Source organism: Malus sylvestris, chromosome 5 (assembly GCF_916048215.2).
Source record: "Malus sylvestris chromosome 5, drMalSylv7.2, whole genome shotgun sequence".
Lineage (NCBI taxonomy): Eukaryota > Viridiplantae > Streptophyta > Magnoliopsida > Rosales > Rosaceae > Malus > Malus sylvestris.
Window position 1 is genome coordinate 8,206,536 of NC_062264.1, and position 19,155 is coordinate 8,225,690.

The window sequence follows — 19,155 nt, forward strand, 5'->3', positions numbered from 1 at the left end:
AAAAAAAAAAAAAACTGTTTTCAAGAGTTAAATCAAACAAGTTTTCAAATTTTTAGATTCAAAAATAGTTTTTAAGTTCAATGCCAAACACGTTTTTGAAGCCTAAAAAAAACTGTTTCTAAGAGATGTTCTTAAAAGTTAGTTTTAAGAACAATTCAAGTTTTAAGAACAAATCATTAAAATCGATATCTATTTTATTGGTCAATATTTCACAAGAATGCAATAATGATTTACAAATAAAATCGGAGTCTTCAGGCCAAGAATAAAAGAACAAATGTAGAATGAAATCAAGACAACGACCAACATGGGAAAAATGGGACGACCATGCTGCTCTGAATCTCTCATAGAAAGTAGATCAAATCTCTTATAGGAGATTGACTACTTCAATTGTCCTTGACGCGCAGGTGATCCAAGCAAGGCACCATGTAGGCAGCGGGGCTTGCCTGAAGTTCCATGAATTTCTCATATGTCATTCCAATGTACTTTGCTGTTTCACCTTCCTTTTCTAGCAACTCCGGGATCGGTAGAGTGGGCGTGTCCAGTGCCGGTCCATGTGGCACGGCGATCGATATCCTCGTTGCTGTGTTGTTCACAGTTGCTCGATGCCATATGCTCTTGTACTTGTCGTTTGTCAGAATCTGCATTTGATCACCAACGTTAACAATAAAAGAGCCCGGAGCGGAATTCACCAAGACCCACTTATCATTGTGCTTGACTTCAAGGCCACACATATCATTCTGAATCAAGAGCGTCACCAGCCCGTGATCTGTATGAGGAGGAATACCGATTGCCAGGTCGGGCTGCGGGCAAGCCGGGTAGTAATTCGCTGCCAGAATTTGCAAGCCGCGATACCAATTCATGGCCTTCGCAATGTAATCAGCCTCCAATCCCAAGCTCTCTGATATTCCACTCAATATTTCGGTGGCCACTGCTCGGGTTCTTTTGCTGAACTCCAACGAAACCTCACCGTATCCAGCCGGTTTGTAGAGGGAGTTGAACTCGGGGTGTGCGATGACCTTCAGATAATCCCTCCAGAGGCGAACTTTGTCGATTGCGACGTTGAAGCTGGTGCCGCACTTGATTGGGTCCAGCAGGTTCCTTGTTTGGAACTCCTTCTTCTCCTCCTCCGGCAGCTCAAAAAATCTCTGGCACGCGTCGACCATTGCTTCCATCAAGCTCTCTGGTACCCCGTGGTTGATCACCTAAAAGACATCATGCGCATGAAAATAATTATTTCATGTTTCATTATTACTAGCATTCTTCAATTAATTTGCCACATGTTCAAGCATATATTAATAACTAGTAAGTGTATATTACAAAAGTCAAATATTGAGTTTGTATCGTAGAATGACAAACTGTGAGTGTGAATACCTGAAAGAAGCCCCATTCTTGGCAAGCTCTGCCTAGCTTCTGGATCATTTGTGCCCGTTGATCAGGGTAGGCAGAGGTGAGAAGAGCAAAATCAATGATGGGGATTGAATGTTCTGGGTCGTTTGCATCTCCCATGTCGTTGGGATTTTTGGTGTAGGTGTACTCGGAAGGTACAGAAGTGAGAGCAGCTGAGTCAGCTAGGGTTTTGATGCTTGCTGCTTTGGATTCATTACCATTGGATGCCTCCATTGAAGTCATTGAAGGTGCCATTGAGAGAGAGAGAGAGAGAGAGAGAGAGAGAGAGAGAGAGAGAGAGAGAGAGAGTATGTTTATCTTGAGAATTCGAGGATTAATCAGTGGTGTTTGAGTAGGGATGGACGGCTAATATACAGAATGGTTTATTTTTATAGGCAAGAAATCTTTATTTTTTTCCCACGTGAAACCAATGTTTATATCTAAATTTAGTTTAAATTCGTAGGGCAAGTGACTCGATGAGGTCTCCAAACTTGACCAAGGCTTCCAGGCTGCCAAATAATAAATCTAGTTATTAATTTGTAGGGCAAGAGACTCGATAAGGTCCCCAAGCTTGACCAAATCTTCCAGACAGTCAACCACTTGCTCGGTCTCCCTTTCACTAAGCTCTTCAGCAAGTCTTCCAGTAAACCCACGACTGGAGTCTGGCCTTTTCTTTTCTTGACCTATGCATTCTCCAACTCCTTCTTGAACATCAAAATCTAAAGACAGGTTATCTCTCTGAATCAGTCTTCCAGACTGTCAAATAACAGTAAAACGATTCGTAAAACAAATTTTCATTTTACAGATACAGAAATTAATGCATTTGGCGGCTTGTTTACTTAAACGAACTCAAGGTAAAACCATTTGTGAACGACAATGAATTATGCCGAGAATATTTGAGATAGTTGACTTGGTAATCAAGTTACTGAAATTTTTATGATTCTCAGAGCCTTAAGGAAATAAAAATATTGGAGTCCTAATTACATGCAATCAATCATGTGCCTTTTATTAAGAGAATACAAGGTATAAGAATCATGATGGGACTCTAATTGATTAGAAAAGATTAGGGTGGATATCCTTTCCGCTAATAGGGTGGAATTGGTTGAAACCCTAGCTACATAACCAAGAAGCAATCCCTACTTCCATACCAACTGAATGTCACAAAACAACAAACCTATTTCGCTAGCTAGTAGAGTTCATAAAAGAGGTATTGGAAGTAGAAGACTACTTCAATCTTGCACCAGAAGCACTCATGGCGACAGGTAAGTACTTCAGGATCATATGCATGCTTGTCCTTAATGCCATTCTACGTGCACATGCGAGTATAGTCTGCATATTGTTTTCTTTTGTGATCCTAATACTATACTGTGATATTCTTACACTCAGACCATGAGAAATTCAAAAAACAATATTTAATTTATAAAAATTAAGTCAAAAATGCAGAAAACAATATTAGTTTATGTTTTGCAGAACATCAAAATAATGTTGACTATGTACTAAAAAACTAATTCCAAACTAATAGAAAATAAGGGTTCGTTTGGTAACGTTTAACAAAAATGAATTTTGAGGAATAATGAAGGAAAACAAAAATCACAAATAGGATTTCTCATTTCTATGATTTAAGAATGCGTTTGGTAATTTAATCCATGATTGTTGCGAACAAAAACTTGGGAGCAGCCTCTCTATAAATAGGGGTAAGGCTAGCCGACATTCACCTCTCCCAGACCCTGCGTAAAGCGGGAGCCTTGTGCACTGGGTACGACCTTATTGTTGCGAACAAAAACATTGAAACATGTATGTTATCAAAATCCAAAGTGTCAAAAAATAAGAAATTCGAGTTTGGTAGTAACATTCTTGTAATATAGATTTTAAGATAGTGGTGAGAATCGATGCTCCATAAGTAGTTTGTAGTCCCCCTACTGGAGGATCTTGCATCGAGAAAGGCAACGAAAGATCTGTGATTAGGGATGGGCAAAAATCCATCGGTTATGGGTAATCACGGTTATCCGCTTACTTAAATTTCACAGTTATGGTTATGGGTAGCTGTTTAAATAATTAAATTGTTATGGGTATAACCGTTTACCCGTGAAATTTAAATAGGCGGTTATGAGTATTAAAAGCGGTTATAAATGGGTACCCATTTATTTTAATATATGCGAAATTAAAAAATTAAAAAATTAAAACCCTAAACCGTTTATTTTAATAAAAGCAATTTTATTAAAAGTGATTATGAACATAAGTGTATTTTGGACGAGTTGTGGAAACTTAATTATAATCATTTGTGTTTTTAATTTTTCCCAAAAGTTCAAGAACTGCATGTGTACACGGGAGGGACAGAGGCATGTGTGTTTTGATCCAAAACTTTCCCGAGAAAGAGGGAGACAGGTATGAGGCAATCTACAACTTCTACTTTGGAGACTATGGCCATATTTCAGTTCAGGGAGCTTATTTGACATATGAGGACACTTATATGGCCGTGACTGGAGAAGATAGACTTCAATCAATCTCACTTGCTACACTCTTGTGCTTTATGTATAGATACAGAATATATGCATATATATACACTATGGTCCCTTAACAATACCTTCAAATTAACTTTACCAACTAATAAATCGGTAAACGGTAAAAAAGAAGAAGGGGTAAATGGATAAAAAATGGCTCAATGGATAAACGGGTAAACGGTTATGGTTAAATGGGTACGTGATCATGGGTATGGTTAACCGTTTATAAACGGTTATAGGTATGGGTATAACTGTTTAGGCAATTACCCAACGGGTAAACGGTTATGTGAGTATGAGTATAAACGGTTATGGGTAAATAACCGCAGTTACCTGCCCGCCATAACCATTGCCCATCTCTATCTGTGATACTATCTTGTACTCACAACTCTGGAGAGCGTAGGAGAGTGTAAAGTGAGGAAACGGACAGGGGATGTGTTGTTTCCAGTTGTTTTAGCGCCATCACCTTCAAGCTTTTCAGGGGAGAGATTGTAGAGGCGGTTGTTCACAAAGTTGTTAAACATTGAGTTTTTTGAGTTGTGGTCCAGTTTAAAACATGTACGTCCCTAAGGTGAAAGGTGCCGGATTATGACCATGTGCCTGGGGAGAACCCTGTTTTCATGAACAGCAAGATGTCTAAACTTGAGAAGGGCACCGTGGCACACTAACAATTTTGGTTGTTGTTGACTCTTTGGTACGTTAATATCCATTGAAACTAACTTTTGATATCTTTGTTAACTTTATCCTTAGAGAAATATATAAGATGTTGTGAAATTTAGTGCGAATGCCACATATGTAATTATATGAGGAAGCAAACCAAATTAGACTTTGGTGGCAACTTTTAAAAGTCTTAGGTGAAAAGTCTTGGGGAAGTAAGATTTTTCTTCATGCATGTAAGGTTGTGTCGGATCAAAATGCCTATATACAGATGTATGTCTACAACCTTATTAAAACCAAATAAACATGAACTAAAGAACTCTGGGTTAGCCAAGAACCAAGGACCATAAGCAATAAGATCTGCACAGCCCCCAACCACATCATTGTTCCCAACTTCATTGTCGTACCCACCACCAACAAAAATTGCTGCCAATAATGAAGGTACCATTAAAAGCCATGGGTACAGGTAGGGGTGGGTTCGGTACGGTTACCGTACCAAAACCCTCGTACCAATTACCGTACCAAACTTTCGGTTTAGTAAAATCTATTACCATTACCATACCAAACTTTCGGTATACCGAAGTTCGGTATTGCCAAATGTTCGGTTGGCATTGTATGGCAATGGTAATTGCCACTTTGTTTTGGGACAAAATTTGTTTTTGCTTTTTTAACCCAATTCAAGGGCAAAACTTTTTTATTGTACCTTTATCTCATACATTGTAGCCTAAATTCATCTATTATTCATCATTTACAATTCACACACACAATAATTCAAATGATGCATCAAAATTCATGATGAAAATTAAGCTTACAATCCAAATAGAAGTTACGAACCAAAACAAATAGAAGTTTCCCCCATGCTAAAGATCTTCTCTATCCTCCATTGGTTCAAACACACTTCTAGAACTTTCCCAATGTCTTCTCCCTTATGACCCGTGATCTTTATGAAGTTTATGATCCGTTTGTGCAACTTTCATTCACTATCCATGAAGTGAGCGGTAACTACCATGTAGTTAATGTTTTGTACCGAGGTCCAAGTATCGGTTGTGATACTTACCTTTTGATTATGCATTGCTTCAAATAACTTAGACTTCTCCAACACATATAAATCCCACACATTGGCCGCAATCTTCTTCCTATTGGGAATCTTGAACCGAGGTTCAAATAACTTAGCCTCTTTCATCATATCAAATTATTAGAATATTATAAATATGTGTTATATAATTATATATTATATAATTTATAAATTATATATTATATTATATGTTCGGTACGGTAAGGTAATACCATGGTAATGATATCCATTACCAATACCGTACCAAGAAATTTCGGTACGGTACAATACCGTACCATTACCGATTGGCACAAAAAATTTGGCACAAAATCGGTATGGCACGGTTGGTAATTCGGTTGGCACGGCAATTTGGCAAAAAAATCCACCCCTAGGTACAGGACTGTGGGAGCAATCACTTTTTTTCTCCAACTGTCTTCATCATTGGCTCAACCATATGGCAGTACAGGATCCATATTTGTTCAATGAATTGGCCAGAAAAAAGGCCCAACGCTTTCGAAGCGGCGTCTCGAGCAACCGAGCTTCAACACTAGCATCAATAATGAGGATCGATCTTGTGGCAGGAGGTAAGAGTAGGAAGATGAAGCACATTGTGCCCAGGTCCAATGATATCTATCTCAAGCTTCTCGCCCAGCTGTACCTTTTTTTGTCCGGAGGACTAGAAGTAAGTTGAATGCAATCATTCTTAAATGTTTGTTCATGAGCAAAGTCAACAAGGCACCACTTTCTCTCTCGAGGTTGATTAAGTATATGCAAGGAAAGGACAACAAGATTGATGTGGTTGAGGGGACTGTCACTGACGGCATTAGGGTTTATGAAGTTCCACAGTTGAAGGTTACAATATTGAGGTCCTAAGAATTATCGGGAAGCAGTGAAGCACTTCTACGAAGATGGTTTTGGATTTTGAGGGTATTTAGATCTATTCATGTGAGTTTTCTGCTATATTTGAAAGTTTTTATAAAAAGTGATATTCATGAAATTGGATGTTAAGTTTTGGTTATTAATAATAAATACTCTTTAGATGTCAACATGCATTAATGACAGCTCGTGTGACAAAACAGAAATTCACTCAAATGGACCTCATACATAAGTGAAGGTAGTACCAGTTTAATGTGAGGCCCAGCCCCGGAAGGCCCAAATATTCGGCAGAGCCGAGCTGAGCTGACCGAGGAGGCCGAAAAGCGAAAGTTTGTCAAACTGTCAGTCAGTTGTGTGCCCAAGTTTGAGAGCTTCATGAGCACAAACTAGAAAGTTGAGTGTCAATGGCGTCTCGGTCACTATTGCTCTCTCTCAGACGGAGCAGCGGCGTCAGCAATGTTAGCGTTGGTGTTGGTGTTGGAAGGTTTCTGTCGTCAGGAGGAGCAGGTGCTGTGAATACTGAGTTTGACCAAGATTGTGAGGGAAGTGACGACCTCAAGAGCAGAGTGTTGAGGCTCAGGCAGCGCAAGCGAAGCGCCACCAACGTCCTTCAGAGATGGGTCTCCGAAGGCAACCAAATTTCCATCTCGGTCCTCCGCCAGATCTCTAAAGACCTCAGCAAGTCTCACCGTTACAAGCACGCCCTCGAGGTTGGATTCTCTTCTTGTTAGCATGTCGTGATTGCTGTTTAATCGATATGTTGTCAATATTTGATTCAGTTCAGCAATTGGGGTTTGATTTCTGATTAACGTAGACCTTTTGATGAGAACTTTATTGTGTTTGGTTGGCAAGAAAACGATGGAAAGTTGAAAGCTTGGATTGGGGCTCCCTAGTGTTGTTATCTCTTTGGAGTAGTTGCATAATCTAAGGGCTAATTAACTTTTTTCATTGCCACCTTGTTCATCTGCAGCAGAATATATGCTTTCTAGAATAGAATAGAACAGGACCAAGGAATGGTTAAATGAATAAGATTGCGCTGTAATAGATTGAATAAAATACGAAAATTTGGCGGAAATGAGGATTTGCAAATTCCAATTGCAGAAATGAGTCAAACAAGGACCACATATCGATCAAACATTAATGATGTTGTTGATGAAATGTTGACACTCTATTGATAAAATCCCAAAATATGATCATTTAAGGAATTAGGATTTGTATTTTCATCATTTCAGTCAATTCCCAATAAATATTACATTTACAATAGAAAGGGTTTAAATGATTTGGTGTAAATTTCTTAATCCAAGTATTATGTTAAGTCACATGGTAAGCATGAGCATTGAAAAACAGATAGTAACTCTCCCGTTTAAATTCCTACAAGTTTTTCCAATGTAATCTTCATATGCCACTTTCAGTTCTCTGTTTCTATCATAATTTCTGAGTGTTCATTGGATTCTGTTTTGTGATTTGTACAAGCTTGCAGATATCCGAGTGGATGGTCAGCCATAATGAATTTGAGTTATCAGATTCTGACTATGCAGTCCGCATTGTCTTGATGACCAAAGTTTTTGGCATCGATGCAGCAGAGTGCTACTTTGAAGGTCTACCTCTTACTGTAAAAACAAATGAGACATGTACTGCTCTACTCCACTCTTAGTTGGGGCAAAATTGACGGAAAAGGCTGAGAACCTCTATGAGAGAATAAAAGGATCTAACCTGTCCCTGAGTGCCCTTACATACAATGGGATGATGACTATGTACATGTCAGTGGGGCAAGTTGAGAAGGTCTCTTTAGTTGTGGAAGATCTGAAACGGCACAAGGTTGAACCGGATATCTTCACTTACAATCTTTGGATTAGTTCATATGCTGCAACTCTAAAGATTGATCAGCTTCGACAGATTTTAATTGAAATGAGACATGATCCTGGTTTTGGTGAAGGCTGGGAGAGATATATTAACCTGACATATATATATGTTAGCGTTGGGCATCTTGTGAATGCAGAATCCGACACTCTAGTAGTTGAAGCTGAGAAGGGAATCACACAAAGAGAATGGATTACGTACGACTTTCTCATTATTCAGCATGCTGGTTTAGGAAATAAGGAAAAGATTGATCAGATATGGAAATCCTTGATAATGACTGGACAAAAGATGACAAGTAGAAATTATATTTGCATTCTTTCTTCATATATGATGGCATAGGAAGTAGAAGACTTTGCATCTAATACTTTCGGAACTTATGAAAATAGTGTTTGGTACGCATCAACATATCATTCGTAGGTAACTCAAGGATAAAAAATGATGAATGTACTCGTAAGTACTTGTCTTGCTTAAGATTTTGTACTCGTTACTTCTTATAACAACTTCTCTTATTTCAGCTTTGTAAACTACTCTTTACTTCTTTGAGTTAGTATCTGACTTATGCGTTTCAGGTGTCACTTTGTTTACTTATGCATGACCCGTCACTACAAGAAAAGCACCCTTTAACATCGCGAGATGGGTGTTGTCGAAACATGTAGTAGGAAATAGTTTTTAACAACATGAGCAAGATGTCGTTACAAAAGTGACAACATGGAGTCGAAGTAAAAAGAGACTGCATGCTGTGTATGTTGTAAAACTGAGAAAATTTGAAGCACGTGTGATCGCGTCGTTTGTAACCATATTCGTTTGGCAGCTGTTGTTTACTTCGACAACATCTTTTGTATGTCAGTCTACACCCGGGAACTCAATACTCATTCAACTTTGGTGAGATTTATGTCTATTATGTCAGAGGTGTTAAGTTGCCTCACACTACTCTACTTCCCCCTAACGAATTTCTCACTTCTCGTCCATCGGTCTTATAGCCTCCCCACCGATTTTTTTACTTTAATTTGCAAGAATTCGACACGGTCCCTCTACCATTTTTGAAATATCAACATCCATGAGTTGGGGAAGAGTTGAGATGTAAAAGTAGTGAGGATTTGCACCAATTTGAAGCAAAATCCCGTCCCTTTTTTGGTTGATGCGCGAAATTTGTACCAGTAAATGACCTTCGGGAAGAATTTTGTGGACTTCTATAAGAAGGAATGCATACCCATTCTCTTATTGCCCACATAGATGCCACATGTTATCTTTAACTTTTAACCAAAATACAAAGAGTATTTAGAGCAACTCCAGCGGATGCTGGTTGCTCGGGCGACAGGGGAGGAGAAAGGGCCTGAGGGCCGGTGGGAGCAGCTCCAGCGGGGAAGGGCCCGAGTGAGGGTGGGAGCCCGAGCGAAGGGGGGGGTGGGGAGTCGACGGGCCTGTGGCCCGAGGGTTTTGCAATTTTTTAGAGAGAGAGAGAGAGAGAGAGAGGGTTTTTTATTATTTAAACAAACAAAAAAAACTATTATTTTAATTGCTTATTGCCAGGAGGGAAGGTTCCAAGGGTGGAGATGTAAATGACAATTACTGTTCATTAATGGTAGTTACTATTCATTTAAGGCAGTTACTGTTTAATAGGGTGGATTGAATAGTGGATTGCCAGGGAGAAGCGCTCCATGGGTGGAATTGCTCTTAGTTCCAGGGAATAAACTAGCGACTTTTGAACTTCAGAAAAAATTGAGAACAAAATTAAGTTAAAGCTACTAGTTTGAGAGACGGTGACACACTCCATGCGTTCATCGATGTTTACGTTTTCTGTTTTTACCTTTCTCTGCGGTGCTAGTGTGAGAATCAGCGCCATGCTCTTGCAGCGCTCGTAGCCGTCCGCTTTCCTTTGTTTTTCCCTCTCCCATCGGAGAGTTGGACCCAATTTCGACATAAGATCCATTACTCAGTGCCCACTATTAACTGCCATGCCCGAAAATTTTGGTAAAATGTGCTACAATTCGTGTCGTAGCAAGGTGTTTTATACACACTCTTAAACCTCCCCCTCATTTTACCTTCACTGCTCACTACAGTATTTATATATTAAGTAAAAGCCAACTTAGTCACTCTGAGTTGGAGGATGAAAAGAGCTTTAAGGGTTTGGACTGAATTTTACATAATTTAAGTTGAGAAAAGTTTGTTTTATGTAAGGATAGATATTTTTTTTTTAAATTTGTTAACAAGATAGACTTTTAAAATTACTAATTTCATTAGTAACAATAGAAATTAATAATTTGGTCTACAGAAAGATGATAAAAATTAACAATTCAGAAGATTCCACTAAATATTGGCATGGAGATTTTAGTGGAATCTACATAAAGATGATAAAAATTAACAATTCAGAAAGATAGACCCTTAGGAGCCGTTATTTTACTTTCAGTTTTTTTTTTTTTTTTCTAAATTGAAAACTGAAATCTAATTTAGTAACTACTTTCAGCTTTTAGTTTTATAAAAAAGGAAAATTGAAAATCAAAAAGTAAGGCTAAATTATGAAAACTGAAGAAAATAGTTTTCAGTTTTTTGTTTTCAATTTTCAGTCTTAAAGTTTCATGAAATTTAGATAAATTTTGGAAAAATATGACAAAGATGAATGTCCCTTGTTTAGTGTTTACAGTGCACCTGTGCCGTTTGAATAGTAGCTTTGTAGTCTTAAAATAGTTTGTTATTACTATCTTTGTAGTGTATTTTAATTTTTTTTTTGGTTTGTTTTTTTGGTGAAGCTTCGTAGTGTATTTTTAACAATTGGCTTGATTTTTGTCGCTGATTTTTCTACTCTCAATTGGGAAACATTGAGATTCGAGTGTTGATTTTTTGAAAATATCAAAACTTCTTCCTTAGGCTTGGAAAAAGGGTTCGGTATGATCCCAAAGCGATAAAGTAGCATAGAAGTTCGTAGCATGCAATTTGTATAGAATTAATTAACATAGCATTCGTAAGTAACTTCATGTTTCAGCTAGTATTTGCTTTTTATCTTCTTATTATCCGGTGCATCCATGTGATCCTTGACCAAAAAACAATGTACATAGATTGTTGAGGAATATAATCTCATATCAGATATACGATAATAAAATAATTAATATATGGAAGATTTTACTTCTAATATTATCGAGCATTTTCTGATGAAATTTTACATTTAGTAATAAGTGATTAAGTTAGAGAAATGTAGGTGATATTTGGGCGGGTCATGCTGAGCCTAAAAGTTTGCCATATGCTATTATTGAATGAATACTTGGTTTTAGGTATGATAATTAGTTTCTATAAGGAATTAGGAACTTTAATTTTTAGAACCGCTTCCTGGATTATTTGAGAATGTGTTGATAAAAGTTATAAACCCTATGTGGCGCGTAGGCCGAGTAACTATTTCAGCATCCAAATGGTCAAACCACCATCATGGCTTCCCTCTAATGAAGGATGAAGGCTGGATGTAATGGATAAATGAGCTCGAGCCTATCTTTAAAAGGAAATGGATGAACAACAGCATCTATGAGTTGATAATGCTCTCTAAGACCACTGTGATCGCTAAGCCCGAGCTGCTCACTACGGCCTTCCTCTTCTGGAATTCGGGGACAAACACCTTTGACTTCAGGATGGGTCCCATGTCCCTGACCATTCTCGACATGGCACAGGTCTTCGGGCTAAGGCCCTAAGGCAGAGTTGTGGATGTTACCCATGACTGGTCACTCCTTTCTCGCCCGACCGTTGGGAGCTTGGGCACCTTTGGTCCCATAACTCAGTTGGAGTACAATTTTGCTACTTTCAAGAGTTATGGGACTTCTTTCACATGTTTTATTTCGTTTGCCAAGAAGGAATTTGGCCCATTCTCCTCCAACGCCAACAGAGACCAAGATCACATGTATTTTTTACTATACTGGCTCAACAAACATGTCTTCCCCAACAAGTCCAAGGTAGTAAACATTGAGTGGATCCCTCTGGTGGAAGCTTTACATAATTTTGACGACATTGCAACATACTCTTTCCGACTCGCTCATCTTTATCACCTTCTTGATGAAATAACCCAAGGCATCCCTTTCGAGACCAACCTTAATAGGCTCACTTAAATGATCCAATTATGGCTACAATGGTATTTCCCTGAGCTTCAGGCTCTCAATCTTGAATTCCATGAGGGTGTTACCCCTGCCCAAATTTTAATTGAGGCCTCCCCTACCAACCACTCTACCTTCTGCTGCCTGTACTTCTTCATAGTTTGTAGGACTTGAGCATACTTGGAATGGGGAGCTTTGATGGTTAGGAGATACCCTTAGTTCTTTGACCAAGCTTTCTAAGACGCATTTGGGGAAGATGCCAGCCCCTTATGCAGAGAGAAATTCATCAGCTGCATCCAGTCAAGGGACCTAGCATAGGGAATACGCAGTGATCGTTACGAGGGCGGGCTAGAAGTTTACCACCCCAACTTTTGCGCTAGGTAGTAGGGGTTTAAACAAGCCATCCCTGTACCCTTCTTCGACTCTATTCATTGCATCACTTCATATCGCCTTCGTTCTCCACTAGAAACCACTTTTTAAGCTGTTCAACGAAGCCTCGAAGTTATGAGCAAAAATTGCCCAAAAAGCCCATGGCTCTGAACTTCGATTGTACTTCAAGCTTCTTTTCTTGGTGGGAAGTAAAGTGGACCAAGAAGTATGGAGGAGATCTGCGGGAAGCTCACGACCGCCTCTTCCAGCAACTCTTCATTAAGTCCTATCCTAGCTCGGGCAAGCTCGAGAATTGGAAGAAGAAGATTTACCAGAAGAACCAGCTTCTTCTGATATGTATCCATTATCTTTTTTGACTTTTTTTTATAATATTTACGAATCTGCCTTTTTCTGATCCTTCATTTGCTTTTTCCCAAACTTGTAGCTCAAGGCAACACTAAAGCAGTGGACGTCAGACTAGAGGAAGAAGCTGTATGTGCATTTGTCTTCCAAGAGGTTGCGGTCGAGGCAGAGAGACAAGGCGCTGAAGAGGGCATAGATGTATCTGAGGTGCTTAGAGACTCGAAGGGCGAGGTTGAGCCCGTGGTGGAGACTCGGGCAACATGGAGGACAAGGGCGATGGTAGTAGAATCTTCAGAGTCTGGCCCTGAACAGCGACCTCGAGCTTAACTCTCCATACCTGGTCTGCAAGCAACTCCTACCAAAAAGAGGACTAAAGCTCAGACTTCTAAAGCCTCAAAATCTTCTAAGTCTTCCACCGCTCCTCCAATCGAAGTGGGCAGAGCGAAACAGAAGGCTTCCAGTGAGTGAATTTTGTTCCAACCTTCATTTCTTAATTGCACTTTTATATTGCGGGCTAAAAACTATATTTTCTTCAAAACTAGGGCCTCAAGCAACCAAGAAGCCCATTTTTATGCTGAGGGAAAAGCCATTGGGTGCAGAAATACATTTGAAGGCCAAGGATCTTCTTGATACCACTCCTGAAGAACTGGAGGTATGACCTGTGTCTTAAGTCACTTCTTTGAAGTCTTCCCTTCTCTCATTTTTTTTATTAATTCTCTGCCCGACTACCTGAAACAGGTCATAAGGGAAGAAAGGATCTCTCCGCCCAAGGCTTCTTCACCTCCAGCCCGAACGACACATGCTTTTCCTTCTCGGGCTAGATCTTCAAAGGTATATCTCTTCTTCACTCTTTTAACCTTGTATTTTTATCACTTTTAGAGCTTTAATACCTGACTTTCAGTTTTTTAGCTAAGGTTGGAGCAATTGCACCCTCAGTCGGGCAAAGTTCTACTTCTATTCCATCAACTTCTCCTCATTTGATGGTGGCTCTTACATCCCAGTTTGACCCAAGAACTGGGGAAATGCTTCATTTTGTGGAAGACAACAGTAACTCAGTGAGTATTTTCCCTTAACACTTTTATGTTTGAAATCCTCCTCCTTCTATACTCATTTTCTCTTGTTTTTTTCCCAGTCTTGCACAAGAGTTTCATCTACTAGCAACATCTGTATTTGGGGAGCCTATAGTCCATGAGATCCCTGTGGTCTCAGAGGTAACTAGCCCGCATGCTTCTCCTCAAACAGCAGCAACTATAGAGGAGCTTCCTCTTCCCATTCAAGATCCTGCTCAGGTATAGAGGTAACTTTACCTCTATTTTCCTTTTTCCATAACTTAGTTACTAACATTTGCCCTTTATCCTTGATATTTATAGGCCTTTGGTGAGGGTTTGGGCACAATTCCTCCTTCTCCAATAAGTGGGAATGATCCCCCCCCAGCTATTAAGGGAAACAACTCATCCTCCACCTCCTTCCAAGGCTTCAGGCTCCAGGCTCCACTAAGGTATATTATCTTCTCTAATCTTGTCTTCTTTCTTTTTAAAATGTAGTCTTTTTCTTAAGATTTTGTACTTGTTACTTCTTATAACAACTTCTCTTATTTCAGCTTTGTAAACTACTCTTTACTTCTTTGAGTTAGTATCTGACTTATGCGTTTGAGGATTTATATACCATTTCAGATGTCACTTTGTTTATGTTATAAACTAAAATAGAAATGAACGAAGTTACCCGAAAAATGTAGAAGCCTTGAGTGGTGAATGATTCTTGGGATGAGTCGCAGACTAAGTTGCTATCTTTAAGACGTTTCGCGGCTCTGCCCAAAGTGTGCAAGCAGTTCACAAACACCACGTTGTCCCCAGAATAAAACAGCCCAGAACCTCTTCTTCTGATAAAGTTCTTCCTTGCACAGTGGAAGAACCTTCGAACTTACACCCTCTCAATATGTTGCTTTTAAATCAATATATGTAAAACTTTTTTTTCTTGTTTTTACTTCTAATCCGCATGACCCAAAATTACATATATATATATATATATATATATATATATATATATATATATATATATATGTTGGTGTATATATTGATATCCGTTGAGATGGCGATTTTTATAAAAATCATGATTGCAAATGTGTACGTATGTATATATTATAATAATGAAAAATATGTTGAGATTGCAAACTGTAGGAATCAATGCAATTGAAAGCCAAAATGCCAGGAATCATGGTAATCAAAACGGACAAAAAATCATAACGAGACAAAACGTAGTCAATTCAAACTGAAAAAGAAAACAAAACAGTTTGAAAATTAACATTGGTAATAAAGAAAAATATTATGTATATAATATTGGTAATAAAACAAAATATAAATATATTTAAATATTTAAATAAAAACGTAACTGCTCCAACAATTTACTACAAGAAAAGCACCCTTTAACATCACGAGATGGGTGTTGTCAAAACATGTAGTAGGAAATAGTTTTTAACAACATGAGCAAGATGTCGTTACAAAAGTGACAACATGGAGTCGAAGTAAAAAGAGACTGCATGCTGTGTATGTTGTAAAACTGAGAAAATTTGAAGCACGTGTGATCGCATCGTTTGTAACCATATTCGTTTGGCAGCTGATGTTTACTTTGACAACATCTTTTGTATGTCACTCTACACTGGGGAACTCAATACTCGTTCAACTTTGGTGAGATTTATGTCTATTATGTCAGAGGTGTTAATGTAGACATCGAAATTTCGGTGAAATAAATGTTGACCAATAGTTACAATTTCAACGCTCACGTGTCACATAAATTTTACACATAGCGTGTGACTAAACGAAAAATCAAAATAAATCGGAAAAGTCATCAAATAGGACACATGTCAACACCTGGCAGAAACGATTTATTCCATCTGCATATTATATTCAAAATTAGGCATTGGAAAATTCTATAAATAGGAAGCCAATGCATTCATTTGGGGGGAATTCATAACCAATTCATAACCACTTCGGGACAAATTCATAATCAATTCACATTACACCAAAACCCTGAAGCTCTAAAACTCTAAAACTCCCAAGCAAATCCTGAAGGATCAAGAAAGCTCTCTTCGTTCTTCGTTAACTCAACCTTCAAGATCAAGCCCCAACGGCCCTTCGAAGGAACTTCCACCAATTCAAGATCAAGCCCCAACGGTCTTTGAAGAAAGTGTTCATCGTTCATCATCCGTACATCCTAAGATCAAGCCCCAACGGCCCTTTGGATCAACAACATTAACAAATCCACACATCCAACCGTTCTTCAAGATAAAGCCCAAAAGCCCTTAAAGATCCATTCATCAACTGTTCATCAAGATCAAGCCTCAAAGGCTCCTTGAAGATCGGTTCATCAATAGTTCTTCAAGATCAAGCCCAAAAGCCCTTGAAAGATCCGTTCATCCATCAACCTTCAAGATCAAGCCTAAAAAGCCCATTTGAAGAAACTTCCAACCATTCATTCGAGATCAAGCCTCGACGGCCATTGGATCAGCATCACAATCCACAAATCAACACCTTACGGAGATCAAATCAGAGGATCAAATTTGAGAGAGATTGAACCCAAAATCATTAATACAAATATTATTTTGTACACGTGTTCTTGTCTCGTTTGTTTCAGGAAAATTCCATGTTTACAAATTTGGCATGCCCGGTGGGATCATCTATACCTTTCATCTCTTTGTCCGTTTAAGGAATCCAAACACACCTCAAAGTCAATGGCATCAAGCAAGGGACAAGCCATTCTAACCACCAAGGGAAGGATCCTGAGCACTTCTGCCGTGAACGGACAATCCATTGGCGCCACAACCGCTCCTCAACATGCCACTTCAAAGTTAGTGCTACTAAAGGAGCAAGGGGAGCATCAAAAGCGTGAGTCTGTCATCAACCTGACCTCGCTGGAGGCACCGAAGCATACTGCTAAGGCACACAAGATGACATCCCAAAGCAGCCAACGACGTTCTTCGTCAGCATCCTGGATGTCTAAAGGAAAGTCACGTATATTGGTTGCACAAGTCATGACCATCGGCGTTACTTCTATTGAAGAACAACTGGCTCAAATGAATGAAGCGATCGCAAGGTTAACACAGATTGTGGAAGAAAACGACTTGCAAATTGCTGCACTTGTCAGCCGACTGGAGCCACAGGATGGCGAGAACCCTGACCCAGAGGATGATCCACTAAAGAGAGGAGCTGGCGAATAAGATGAGCCTCTGGTGGATAAAGTCGATGTGAAGCCGGAGCCAGACCAAACAGCGGCATTCATGGGATCTCTTTCTATCCAGCAGCTGCAAGAGATGATCACCAACACCATCAAGGCGCAGTACGAAGGGAGCTCACATACCTCATTGTTCTACTCGAAGCCATACTCCAAGAAGATTGATGCCCTGAAGATGCCAAGGGGTTATCAACCACCAAAGTTCATGCAGTTTGATGGAAAAGGAAACCCAAAGCAACACGTTGCACATTTCATCGAAACTTGCAACAACGCGGGAACGGAGAGAGATTACCTCGCCAAGCAGTTTGTGCGCTCGCTGAAAGGAAACGCCTTTGAGTGGTACACAGACCTAGAGCCTGAGTCCATCAACAACTAGGAGCAATTGGAAAGAGAATTCCTTAACCGCTTCTACAGCATCCGCCGCACTGTAAGCATGCTGGAGCTGACAAGTACGAAGCAATGGAAAGATGAGCCAGTCGTAGACTACATCAAACGATGGCGCACTCTAAGTCTTGACTGCAAAGACAGACTTTCGGAGACCTCATCGATCGAGATGTGTGTTCAAGGCATGCAATGGGGATTACACTACATCTTTCAAGGCATCAAACCACAGACCTTTGAGGAGTTAGCCACCCGCGCCCATGACATGGAGTTGAGCATCGCTCATCATGGGAAGAAAGAACCGATCGCCGACTACAAGAACGACAAAGCTCTTGGGATAAAGGTGAAAAAGGCTGCGTGGAAATCCACCAAGAAAGCAATGCTGGTCAACACAGCTCCCGTCAAAATCTCTACACGAGGCAAGGCGATTCAAGCCGAAGCTTTTCGTAATCAAGAGATGCATAGACGTACTTTAAAGGAGCTCGAGGAAAAGACTTATCCATTCCTCGACTTTGATGTGGTTGCCATGTTGAAAGACTTGCTTGACAAAAAGGTGATCGACCTACCTGAGTGCAGACGGCCGAAAGAGATGAATCGTACTGATAGTCCAAGGTACTGTAAATTCCACTATTTCATTAGTCATCCAACGGAAAAGTGCTTCGTACTGAAAGATCTCATCCTGAAGTTAGCACAACAAGGGAAAATCGAGCTTGACCTCGAAGACACGGATGCGGCACACACTACTACTATCGTGTTTGGATCACTCGATCCTGTGCATCTCCGAAGAATGCATGACCATTCCCGTCAATGTTCAAGTCACACGGCACCTCCTACACAACTATCACCGAGGGCAAGCAACCAAGATGCATCTACTGGTGATAAGGAATGGTGGACATCGGCGACTTACAAAAAAACGAGGAAGCCAAGACCACAAGCCACAAGGCCAAAAGATGAGCCTAAACCCGCCCCTCGAACTTCAGTCTTCGACAGGCTGAATCATTCAAAACCTAGAATTTTGGCATCAAAAGGCTTAAGACGCCAACATTGCAAAGATCTATCTTTGAAAGGTTATCAAAACCCAAGAAACAAAGCAGCACGGCTAGATCTCATCCGCAACGGTCGGCTGCAGACAGACTTGAAGAAACTAAGAAGCCTTATAGAAATAGGAAGACAACGCCAAAGGAAGAAAAGCTCGACAGTCTAGCAGGAAAAGACGATGTTCAAAGCTTGATTCCTTCAAGGATGAAGCGCCAAGCAGCTTTGGAGGTAGACATAAAAGGACCACTAAAGGTAAGAAGGCGCACCATCATCTACACCGGCTAATCTTCACGCCAACAAACCCAAGAGGACCGCATTGAAGAGGAGGCCCAAGAAGACAAAAAAGACGAAATCCTGGAAGAAGACGTCACTTCCG

General features: G+C 39.8%; 1 protein-coding gene and 1 pseudogene across 1 annotated transcript; one reads left to right on the forward strand and one right to left on the reverse strand.

The window, feature by feature from the left end:
- Nucleotides 1-176: 176 nt before the first annotated feature.
- LOC126624812 (2-oxoglutarate-dependent dioxygenase 19-like) lies at nucleotides 177-1,754 on the reverse strand. The gene is made up of 2 exons (XM_050293924.1): nucleotides 1,372-1,754; nucleotides 177-1,202 (listed from the first exon to the last, which is right to left on the reverse strand). Exons 1-2 carry the CDS (start codon nucleotides 1,639-1,641, stop codon nucleotides 384-386), a joined length of 1,089 nt encoding a protein of 362 aa, XP_050149881.1. The 5' UTR covers nucleotides 1,642-1,754; the 3' UTR covers nucleotides 177-383.
- Nucleotides 1,755-6,641: 4,887 nt separating this feature from the next.
- On the forward strand, nucleotides 6,642-9,217 carry LOC126621157 (pentatricopeptide repeat-containing protein At5g09450, mitochondrial-like; annotated as a pseudogene).
- Nucleotides 9,218-19,155: the final 9,938 nt, after the last annotated feature.